Source organism: Carcharodon carcharias, chromosome 19 (assembly GCF_017639515.1).
Source record: "Carcharodon carcharias isolate sCarCar2 chromosome 19, sCarCar2.pri, whole genome shotgun sequence".
NCBI classification, from domain to species: Eukaryota; Metazoa; Chordata; class Chondrichthyes; order Lamniformes; family Lamnidae; genus Carcharodon; species Carcharodon carcharias.
In genome coordinates, this window is record NC_054485.1 from 26,040,462 (window position 1) to 26,052,597 (window position 12,136).

Consider the following 12,136-nt stretch of genomic DNA (forward strand, 5'->3'; position numbering starts at 1 on the left):
AAACGCATTGCAACTTTCCCCCACCTGTGGCAGGAAGCCTGGCCACCACTCAGTAGTTAACCAGTCAGTTAGATGATGGATTCAGCAGGAGGAGACTTAGACATGCCTTCCATCCTCTGTGACACTATGTATTGATACATCACTGTTTAAGGCTGATGGTTCAATGACACCAAAGGCAAAGGCAAGATGGACTGAATGGCCTCCTTCTGGACTGTCGGATTCTATGAATGAATGATAAATGTCTGCATTGAGCATACAATCTAAGGCCATTGGATAGTTCAGAATTCGCGGCTGGATGAGTGGGAGCATTGAATTAGCTCCTTTGGGCAAGAGGGTTTCTCCTCTTGTTACTCAGGAATTTCCTCATAGAATCATAAAGCACAGAAGGACGCCACTTGTCGCATTGTGCCTGTGCCAGCTCTTAGCAAATGCTTTTCTATTAGTTCCGCCCCCTGCTCTTTCCACACAGCCCCAAATTTCTCCTTTTAAACTATTTACCAAAAGATCCTGCTGAACATGCTTCAACCATCCTTTCAGGCTGTGATTTCCCGATCATAAATCACAGTGTAAAATAAATTCTCAACGCCAACTGCCAAACCTCCCCACCCCCCAATTCTTTTATCACACTGTTCTGATTCTTCCTATCGCATGCACCAGGCCATTTACGTGACTCCAGATGGGCAGGCCATCTGCCGCCTTCCCTGCTGCTGGCAAAATGGCATAGTGATGGGAGGATGTCAGGCCATGCCTTCCCATGCCATCTTGCCAGCCTTTCTGCCTCTCATGCCGCATAAAATTCTGGCGTATGCTTAACATATTTCTTACGTGAGTTAAAGGCAAGGAAAGTGCAGAGTGATGAACATATTTCTAATAAATGTTAAAAAAAAACAATAAACACAGAAAATGCTGTAATTATTCAGCAGGTCAAGCAGCAATTGTGGAGAGAAAAACAGAGTTAACATTAACGGTGAAGAGTTCTGATAAAAGGTCGCAGAATTGAAATGTTGACTCTGCTTTTCTCTCCACATATGTTGCCTGACCTGCTGAGTATTTCCAGCATTTTCTGTTTTTATTTCAGAGTTCAAACATTTGCGGTATTTTCCTTTTGAGTTAAAAAATATTCTACTTCAGTACTCCAACAGTTAGGAAGTGTTTCCTCCCTTTCTCCCCCAGTCTTCCAACCTCCACTTATAAAGAAAGACTTGCATTTATATAGAACCATTCAAGAGCTCATGACATCCAAAAGTGACTTACAGCCAATTAAGAACTTTTAAAGCGCAATCAAAGTGGTGACGTAGGAAAAGTGGCAGCCAATTTTCACAAGCAAGCTCCCACAAACGAAATAATGACCATTAAAAGTGACAACATAGAAAATACAGGACAGAAACAGGCCTTTTGGCTCAACCAGTCCATCCCGTTTTTATGTTCCACTCGAGCCATCTTCCATCCTTCCTCATTTAACTCTATCAGCATGACCATCTACTTCCAACTCCCTCATACATTTATCTAACCTCTCCTTAAGTGCATCTATACTATTTACCTCAACCACTCCTTGTGCTAGCAAGATTCACATTCTCAACACACCCTAGGTAAAGAGATATATTCTGAATTCTCTACTTGATTTCTTGGTGATTATCTTGTATTAATGGCTTCTAGTTTTGCTCTCCTCTCCACATCTACTCAATGAAAACTTTTCATAATCTCAAAGGTCTCTACTAGGCCACCCATTTTCCAGAGACACAAGAGTCTCAGCCTATTTAACCTTTCCTGATAGGTTTGACCTAGCTTTTCTGGAATCATCCTTGTAAATCTCTTCTATGCCCTTTCCACTGCTTCTGCATCATTTTTATAAAATGACAACCCGAACTCTGCATTGTAATCCAAGTGTAATCCAACCAAGGTTTGTTGCAAGTTTAGCATAACTTCTCTAGTTTTCAATTCCATCCCTCAAGAATTAAATTCCAGTGCTTTGTTTGCTTTTTTAAGGTCATTTTCACTGTGCTGATACTTCCAGTGATTTGTGTATTTGTACTCCCAGATCCCTTTGCTCTTCTCCCCAATTCTTAGATTCCTATTTTCTAAGTAATATGTAACCTGCTTATTTTCCTTACTATGAATGGAATACTACACATTAGTCCATGCTGAAATTCATTCTGCAAGTTTATTGAGGGAGTCCTTCCAAGGAGAGTGAGCAGAGCTCCATTGCTCTTTTTCAAAATAACATTGTGGGATCTTTTATGTCCACCTGACAACACAAATGTGACCTCAGTTTAATACTGCATCAGAAAGACGGCACTTCCTACAGTGCTGCACTTGCTCTGCATCACATTGGCGTGTCAGCCTAGAGTTCTGCGCTCACGTCCCTGGTATGGGACTTTGAATCCACGACCTTCTGACTTTGAAGTTATGAATCAGCTGATGTATTACGTCTTTTGATCTTACTCAGGGGAGTCGGTCAGCGAAAGTTTATCTGAGTGGACAGTCCCCAGCTGTCTCAGCAATGACCTCATTTCAATCCCCAGGGGAATTAACAGATCAAAAAAATGTTAATAAATGTAACAGCTCATTGCAGTTGAATTAATTTTGGACAGCTTTTCCCCTGCTTCTTATTAAGAGAGCACTGGAAAAATAACAGTGGCTCTTAGAATGAAGTTAGAGGGCATGCATCATAGATTAATTTGGTAACAGGTTTGAAACCCTGCTAAGAATAAGCGAATCACAAAGTCAACCAAACTAGGCAACTGTAAAGCACCAAAACCATATCTAATCATGTTTCAGTCAGTTAGTTTTTCTTGCATCACTACAAAGGCCAACACTTGCTGCAAGTGTTCCAACTGGCTTTGGCTCAGCTCAAGCAGCCATTGGCATTAAATGCCTGCTTTATACAACAAGGTCGCTTTCAATAATGCACAATGATGCCAGAGATGGTCCCAGTACTATAAACAATCCAACAGTCTTGCGACTGGAAGTGCTAATACATTGCTTCAACAGGGAATTTTAACTGGTGCCTCTAGTAATGGTGCATGGGAGCAGTGCTGATGTTACAAAGTGGGGGTTCACCAATCTGGGACCGGGTCAGGCTGTGCCAAGCCTGAGCACACCACTGATTTGCACTGGGTGGTCATGTGCCCTCCCACATCACTGAACAGCATGGACAGTCCTCTGACTTTGATGAAGATCCACAGCCACACTGGCATTCTAAGTGCTAACTGCCCAGGTATGAGTACAGTACCCTCCTGTTGCATGGTATGGAGGGCAGTTTGGACAATAATGACAGCTGGCCCCATTACTAATGTGCTTTTGGCGACTGTGTTTCTGCAGTGTGCTTGAAGATAAATTCGTCCAGGAAAGGAGGCAGAACACTAGGAATGGAGGAGTGAAAATAGTTACTGTTAGGAACAGTTTTCATGGCTCTATGAGTTGAACAGCAGTTCAGTTCATTATGTTAAGGAATGATGTCAGCTTTCCCGTTGGTTCATGCGCGATGGGAACAAGGGTTGGAGACAGGACTGTTACAGAGCCAATTCTGCGATCTGCCCGTCTGTCTGGTGGGGCTCCAAGCTGTGAGTTCACCCATAAATCACTCTTTTAATTATCTGCTGATCCTACCCTGAAGCAGGAAGTGCTTCTACAACCAGCAGAGCCTTCATTGCGAAACCTTTCTAACCAGAACTGCTAACCCGAAAGCATGTTCCTGTCACTAGCTAAACAGGAAAATAATAAAATGCAAACAAACACTTTTGGATTTTCCCTTCATAATCTTGTGTTTCCCTCTCTGACTTTGTGGTTTTGCCAAAAGTCCCGTCATTGTTCTGTGGGCAGATTTCCCTGTCTCGATGACATACATTGTGTACTCAGAGCAGGGCAAATTCAACAACTTCAGTTTTTGAGTCAGAAAATGATCACAGTGCCATGCCATCTGGATTCCTGACAGATTTTTTTCTGCAAACCATTCATTTTAAATCTAGTTTTAAAAATCTGAGCTTTCCCAATGTTTTAACAATATTTCCACTTGAGAAGATCAGGACAAGGGGGCCATTAAATTAAGATAGTCACTAATAAATCCAATAAGGGATTCAGGAGAAACCTTTCTACCTAGAGGAATATACCTAAAGTATATGGGTCACAGTGAAATGCTTTACACAATGAATTACTCTGAAAGTGCAACAATTGTTGTTATGTAGGCAAAGGCATCAGCAATGCTCGAGCAGCATCAGTCATTGATGTCATATGAATCTGATTTTCACTGGGATTGGAGGCAAAGGAATTTTGGTTAGAAAACTCAGAAATCCTTGTTCATTTTTTTGAATACCTTTAATTTGGGGCACTTTGCCTCAGCCTCGGTTTACTGTCTCACTAAAAGGTCTGTACCTTAAGTGAGTACACCCTCAGTTCTACACTGGAGTGACTGCCTAGATTATAAGTTCATAAGAAATAGGAGTACGAGCAGGCCATTTGGCCCCTCGAGTCTGTTCTGCCATTCGATGAAATCATAGCTGATCTGACTGTCGCCCATAACCCTTAACTTCCTTGTCGATCAAAAATTTGTTAACTCAGCCTTGAGTATATTCAATGACCCAACTTCTACGGCTCTCTGTGGAAGAGAATTCCAAAGACTAACACCCTCTGAGAGGAGGAATTCCCCTTATCTCTGTCTTAAATGGGAGACCCCTTATTTGTAAAACGTGCCCCCCTAGATCTAGATTCCCCCACGAGAGGATATATCCTCTCAGCATCTATCCTGTCAGGACCCTCAGAATCGTATGGGGCTGGGTTTTCAACCTTGAGGTGGGTAGTGGGAGTCAGGATCCTGGCTCAGGTGCACCCCACCACCACCCACCCCCCCCTTTCCAAAAGATGGGCTTTTCATTGTGGAGGGGATGGCGGGCGCTGGCTGCAGTTGGGCCAGCTGACCTGGGAAAACGTTCGGAGGCAGCCACAGGGGCTGCTGGGGCCTGGCGGCCTGCCTCAGTGCTGGGGGACTTCCTCCCAGTTAAAATCAAAATAGAAAGACCCTCCAGCCCTCAGCCATCATACCACCACGCCCCCCCCCCCCCCCCCCCCCCCCCCCACCCCCCACCCCCCAACCAAACCACATACTCCCCATGCACAAGCCATGCACTTCAGGCCCCCTCTTCCCACCCCTCATGCACCTCTATGTCAAGCCCACCCTTCATGGCCCCCATAGGTCCCATGCCAAGCCATGCCCCCCCAAACAACCCCAACAGCCCTCCCATACCACTTAAACCAAGCCACATGCCCCAAACAACACTTATGACACCCCCTCATGACTGAAATAATTGCAAGTAATAAACAGAGCAAGCTGATGAATATCCTATCAATGTTTTATGCAAATTTTCTTTATAAATAAATCAGTTATCAAATTAGCAAAGGCCCACAATGGCAGTGGTTCAAGTCTATGCCAATTGTCACTACAGCCAGTGTTACACTTCATTGAACAAAACAAATATTCATCTTCATTCCACCTAACGTTACCTTTGTGGAAGCCCAAATTTATTTAAATACTGGGAAATCTGGCTTTTTCTACCCAGTTATCCCACTACACACTTAAGTGAATATTACAATAATATGTTATGATACAATACTCCAAGCTCCTTAAAATCCTAATTAACCGGGCACATAAAACACAGAACCAGCTCCGACATTCAAACAAATCCATCTGAACTATCATTAGCAACTTGACCTTTAAAGGTTATCTGCATCCTCCAAATTACTGTGATGTGTTTGTTCAGTAGGAGATAGTGTGGGCCTACTATGTACGTGCACACGCACACACACACACACGCAAGAACATGACACAAATACACACATTTGCATGTTATACAGTCACAGCACACATACATTACACAAGTACAAAACACACACAGTGAATAGTTGCTTGACCTTTCATAGTGGCTCAAAATCTCCAAACCAAGGACCATCTCCAGAGCATCACTCTGAGCAATTCCCTCAGTGATATATGGTTTCATTCGAGTTCTCACCCAGAAAGGATTTGGACAAACTTAAGCTCTCCCCAATGTTACTTAAGTAATGAATGAAGTGAAAATGTGGAGAAAGTAAAGGAATCTGTATGAACTGTCCTTCATGAAATACTAGCATAGGATGAAGGCTGTCAAGATTCTCTCTCCAATAATCACTTAAATGAACAGAAAACAAATGGGCAGTGAACTTGCAATTTCCTGGAATACATGGCCAGGGATCACAGATAACAGGCATTAACAAAAATCAGCCTTCATTATAATATATTTACTGTCCTAGTCATTTGCTAGTACAGAACTCGAGTATTGCTGAAAAAAAAGACTTTTTTGTCAAAGCTTTTCATCTTGCACTCATCAGGACAATTCACAAGAATACCAAATGTAAAGGAAATTAGAAATTATGCTGTATGAGAAGAGAGTGCTGATTGGTTGGCAAGTGGACTCTGATTAATAGAGGCAATGTCATAGAGAATGCACCAGTTGATGGTGAACTGACAGTTAACTGCCAAGCATCATTTGAAATTTAAACCAGGCAGCTTAACTTTGATTGATGAAGGCATTGCCTTGAGGAATGAACCAGTGAGTGGCTGTCACTTGTTTTGTTTAGCTGAACCAGGTACAGGTTCTTTCTGGCTGCAAAGAACAGGACCCTGTGTATTAATATGTATAGCTTCCATTACATGCAAATGCGCCACATTGCAAGCCTGACTGACAATCTTAAATCAGTTGTCAGTGTAATTCTTAGCACACTGAGGATTATTTAGCAAATGTTGTACAATCGTGGAATCACATCCAATGTTGTGCACTGTGTTTTGAGTTTTGAGTTGGGCTGAGTGGGTACAATCTGTACTTTGCCCGTTGTGAACAGCAGAAGGGACATGCTGTTTGATATGATCTGCCAGTCTTTGGGATATATGGCTTAAACACTTAGCATCACACTGGCACTGCAATGCATATGCCACATTACTCATTTGTACGATAGGCAGAATGTCTTTTTGGCTTGTTGGTAGCATCCTGTTAATACCGGATACCACTCATGTTGCTACTGCATAGTAGTAGCGTGAAACAGCTAGCTTCAACTGTTTCTCAAATGTTTGAGATGCCTTGACCTTTCAGGGTAACCTGAGGTAGACTGAGCACTTTTCAGGGTCAAAAGTGATGGCCTTTGGCCCGTTCATGAATTTGTGCGATATACAGCATGAAATGATCTGCTCAGGGTGGCCATTATCACACAGGATGTCTTAGATACACCCTAATTCGGCATCAAGCTTGCATGGTGAGCAAATGGCTCAGGCCTTAATTATGAGGTTGCTGATAAGGCCAATCTTAGAGCGCATGAAACTGTAAGAATCCATAACTCTACCAATCATCGTCCACTTGCCAACTAATCAGCACTCTCTTTTCATTCAGTATAAATTGTTGTTCTCTTTACATTTGGTATTCTTCCAAATTGACCTGATGAGTGCAAGGCAAAAAGATTTGACAAAAAAAAAATCTCTTCTTTCAGCCATTTACTGTGCTCTTGTGATGTTGCTTAATGGTAGAGGGGACCTATAAAATACGTTTGAGTTTGATTTGGTTACTAATCTGTTTTTTCTGTTTGAAAAATGTCAGGCACAGTGGCTTCTGAATTACTGGGGTCAATTCAAGGGTAGTTGTAACGGTTTGTAAATTACAGGCTCTCGCTGAGTGATTGGTTTTCTTTGTCTTCTTACTGCACATTTCTCTTCTTACATTAACTATTGAGCAGTGTTCCGTCTAAGTGTGCCTGCGCAGCCATGCACTGTCCACCAAGTACTGCACACTAATTATTATAGCTGCGCACAACCGAATGGTTAAATGAGGTCCATTGCCACTCTAGGCCATGAGCAAAGAACTGGTAGACTCCCCCAAGAGAGGAAATTAATAAATAAGTGCCGAGCCTGACATGATTAATCAGGTAGAATGAACAACTGAAATTCACTCGTCAGTTCATAAAGCCCAAAGCTATCACTCAGCAATTGTCTTTCCTGCAATCCGCTTGCCACTTCCGTCCCCGATCTTCCCGCTGGCAGCCCCCCTCGCTCCCTCGCTCACTTCCTCTCTCTCGTTGCACCTCTCCCCAGCCTTCGCTCGCAGTGAGGGTTCAGGAGAGGGAAACAGTGAGTCAGGAGAGGCAGCGAGCTGGAGGCAGGAGGTAATGAGCAGGTGCTAAGTTGAAAGATTTAATAAGTTATTAAGAGTTGTTAAGTTATTAAAAGTTAGTAACAGGATTTTTGGGCCACTTAATAAAACTGATCTAGTCATGCTGCTGGAGTTTGTTTTGTAGAATTTTTCAAGGAAGATTAATTCCAAAGACAGTCAACACATTACTTTGGCACTTCTAGGAAGTTTGTGATTTGGATTCCTAGCCCAGATCTTGTGAGGTTACCTCTTGGGACATTTTAAACTGTGCATGCTTCCAATTATCACCTCTCCCCAATTCACTTTTGTATGTACTGTGTGGGACAGGTTACATTAAAAATGGTGAACCAGTTTATTACTTCACAATTCAAAGACTTTTAATCTAAAAATACTGCAGGTGGAATAAATGCCATTAGCTCTACTTAAAGCCAGCCTGTATCTCTTAAAGGGAAGCTACATGCTGGCTGGAACAAGTGCTGGAACTGGTTGCAGGAAAGCGTGAGGAAGAAAAACACTGAATTACAGCACAACGTGGCAAAGAAAGGGCTGCAAAAAAAATTCAGACAATGCACTGGAGGATTTGGTTGAGGAAGCGCAGAGGAGAGATAACATCTTTCCACAGGGGGCCCGAAGACCCTTGGGACAAATTCTAAGGAGACTGTGGGAGTAGATAGCTCTGGTGGTCAATGCCAGGGAACTAGACCTGAGAATTTGTATGAAGTGACGCAAGATGTTCAATAACCTCACACGAGCAGTCAAGGTCAGTAAATACATCTTTAAATGCCATACCCATCAACTGCACAATTAGCCTCACAAACTGCTCAATGCACCAGACCTACATCTTTCACCTACCACCAATCTCTATCAGTCATGACTCATAGCTAACATTCACAGCTTTATCTCACCCTCACACTTGGTACTGCTGGAAGGCACACATCTCACAATTAAATAACTGACCAGAGGACGAGGCTTCAAAAACATCCCTCTCCTTAATGATGGGGGAGCCCAGCTCATTAGTGCAAAAGACAAGGCTGAAGCATTTGCAACCACCTTCAACCAGAAGTGCTAAGTGGATGGTCTATCAAGACTTCCTCCTGAGGTCCCCAGCTTCCCAGATACTAGCCTTCAGCCAATTCAACTCATTTCACATAATATCAAGAAACAGCTGAAGGTACCGGATATTGCAAAGGCTATGGGCCCTGACAAGATCCCGCAGCAGTATGGAAGACTTGTGCTCCAGAACTAGCCATTCCCCAGCCAAGTTGTTACAGTACAGCCACAACAATTGCATCCAGCCAGCAATGTGGAAATTTTTCCAGGTATGTCCTTTCCGCAAGAAACAAATACAATCCGGACAATTACTGCCCCATCAGTTTACTCTCCATCAAAAGGAAATTGATGAAAGATGATGCTGAAAGTGCAATCAAGTAGCACTTACACAGCAATAACCTGCTCACTGATGCCCAGTTTGGGTTTCACCAGGGCCACTCATTACAGCCTTGGTCCAAGTATGGACAAAAAAGCTGAACTCAAGATGGGAGGTGAGAGTGACTGCTCTTGACATCAAGGCAGCATTTGACTGTGTGTGACATCAAGGAGCCTTGGCAAAATTGAAGTCAATAGGAATCAGAAGGAAAATTCTCCACTGGTTGGATTCATACCAAGCACAAAGAAAGGTGGTTGTGGTTGTTACAGGCCAAACATCTCAGCCCTTGGATATCACTGCAGGGTACTGCAGGGACTCAGGGTCGCGTACTATGCCCAACCATCTTGAGCTGCTTCATCAATGACCTTTCCTCCATCATAGGGTGAGAAGTAGGGATGTTCATTGATGATTGTACAATGTTCAACTTCATTCACAACTCCTCAGATACTGAAGTAGTCCGTGCGCATATGCAGCAAATCGTGATAACATTCAGGCTTGCACTGATAAGTGGCAAGCACCATTCGTGTCACACAAGTGCAATGCCCATCTCCCACAGGAGAGAATTTAACCACCTCCCCTTGACATTCACTAGCATTACTATCACTGAATCCCACACCATTAACATCCTGGAGGGTCAGCATTGACCAGAAACTGAACTGGGCTAGCCATATAAACACTATGGCTACAAGAGCAGGTCAGAGGCTGGGAATTTTGTGGCGAGTACCTCACCTCCTGAATCCAAAAAGCCTGTCTACCATCTAAAAGGCACAAGTGTGATGGAATACTCTCCACTTGGCTGGATGAAGGCAGCTCCAACAGCACTCAAGAAGCTTGATTGGCACTCCATCCGCCACCTTAAACATTCACTCCCTCCACCATCAACATACTGGCATCAAAGTCTACTATCTAAAAGATGCACTGCAGCAACTTGCCAAGGCTCCTTTGACAGCATCTTCCAAATACACAACCTCTACAATCTGGAAGGACAAGGGCAGCAGATGCATGGGTCCACCACCATCTGCATGTACCCCACCAAGTCACACACCATCCTGACTTGAAACTATATCACCATTCCTTCATTGTCGTTGGGTCAAAGTCCTGGAACTCCCTCCCTAACAGCACTGTGGTTGCACCTACACTACATGGACTGCAGAAGATTCAAGAAGGTGGGTCACCATCACCTTGTCAAGGGCAATTAGGGATGGGCAATAATTGCTGGCCTAACCAGTGACACCCACATCCCATGAAGAAATGGAAAAAAAAGAACTTTGGGGAAAAATTACTTCCTTTTTTGATAAATTAGACCTTTGGTGCCTGGTGTAATTTTTATAAATTTCCAGGTACATCGCTTAAAAGACAACACAACTGCAGAAGCAAGGCCTTCTAAATCTGGATGAGGGAAATGTGGGTACTTGCTCACTTTGTTCCATGATAATACAGGTGATCATTTGTGCTGGTCAATCTGCAGTTAAGACCATGACCATGCCCATGCCCATGACCATGACCGCTTAACTAGAAAACTTAATATGTGATGAGATGAATGATGCCAATGGGATACAACAGTTTTCAAATGCCTCATTTTCAGCCAGTGCTTATCAAACACAGGTTGTGAAAGTAACCCACGCTTTTTCATGCAACTTCTCAGTCAGTTTTATTGCTGTTCTAGTAGAACAGTGTTTAATAATGATAAACATTCCTAATAACAGACAAAAGACATGTTAGCCCATGTTTCACCATGTCCCCAATCCATTTTGCCTCCAGAAACACAGCTGGTTACCTCTTTTTCCCACCATTTTAAGTATCTCCACTGGTAAATTGCAGTCCAACTGTGTTACGCATTGGATCAAAGAAAAAAAAAAATCACCTAAACCTTTAGACCCTCTTTGAACCATGGAGGGAAAGTTTGCCTCAAACCGGCTCTACGCTGAAAGGTCTGCCGTTTAACCTTTTGAATGATACTTGTAGGCTGCAATGCTAAATCCCCGAAGCAAATTTCCTTCACTGAAAAAGGTCATGCACTTCAGAGCAAAACCGCTATTGCTCTACAATACACAGATGTGTTAGAACACTGCTCTTACCCTCCTTCAAAGATCTTAATTCTAGTTGGCTCCACTCTCTTGGGTGTTGAAGTGTCATCTTCATGCTTCTCCCTCCTTTCTTCCTCCTTTTCTACTTTGCAGACTTCTTTTCTCCCATCACCAGGAAGCAGGGAAGGACTATGAATCTGTGCAGGAAGATTTGAATTGAATAATTAGTACTATTCTGGATAATATGCTTACCTCTCTCATGCCTCACTTCTTTCTACAATCTACGTGCATTCAAAATTCAAGGAGTCGCCAAAAGGAATTTGGCAGTAATAATAGACTTGCAATGGTCAATGTCCAGACAAATTAGCGAAGCAATTAACAAAAGCTTACAAAATCTTGGCAATTATAGCTCGAATAGTGGAATACCAGTCACCAGAAGTTACTAATCAGTCCTTACTTGGAGCACTGTGTTCACTACCGGACACCCAGCCACAAAAAGGATATGTATGCAATCCAGGTTT

The 12,136-nt window shown here is 43.0% G+C and overlaps 1 protein-coding gene across 4 annotated transcripts in view; it reads right to left on the reverse strand.

The window, feature by feature from the left end:
• Positions 1-12,136, reverse strand: part of LOC121291157 (transcription factor HIVEP3) — a 370,482-nt gene that overhangs the window by 54,899 nt on the left and 303,447 nt on the right. For all 4 annotated transcript variants that reach the window (XM_041212244.1, XM_041212245.1, XM_041212247.1 and 1 more), the window contains one exon: positions 11,667-11,812. In XM_041212244.1, coding sequence (XP_041068178.1) covers positions 11,667-11,812 — 146 coding nt within the window. The remainder of the gene's footprint in view (positions 1-11,666; positions 11,813-12,136) is intronic.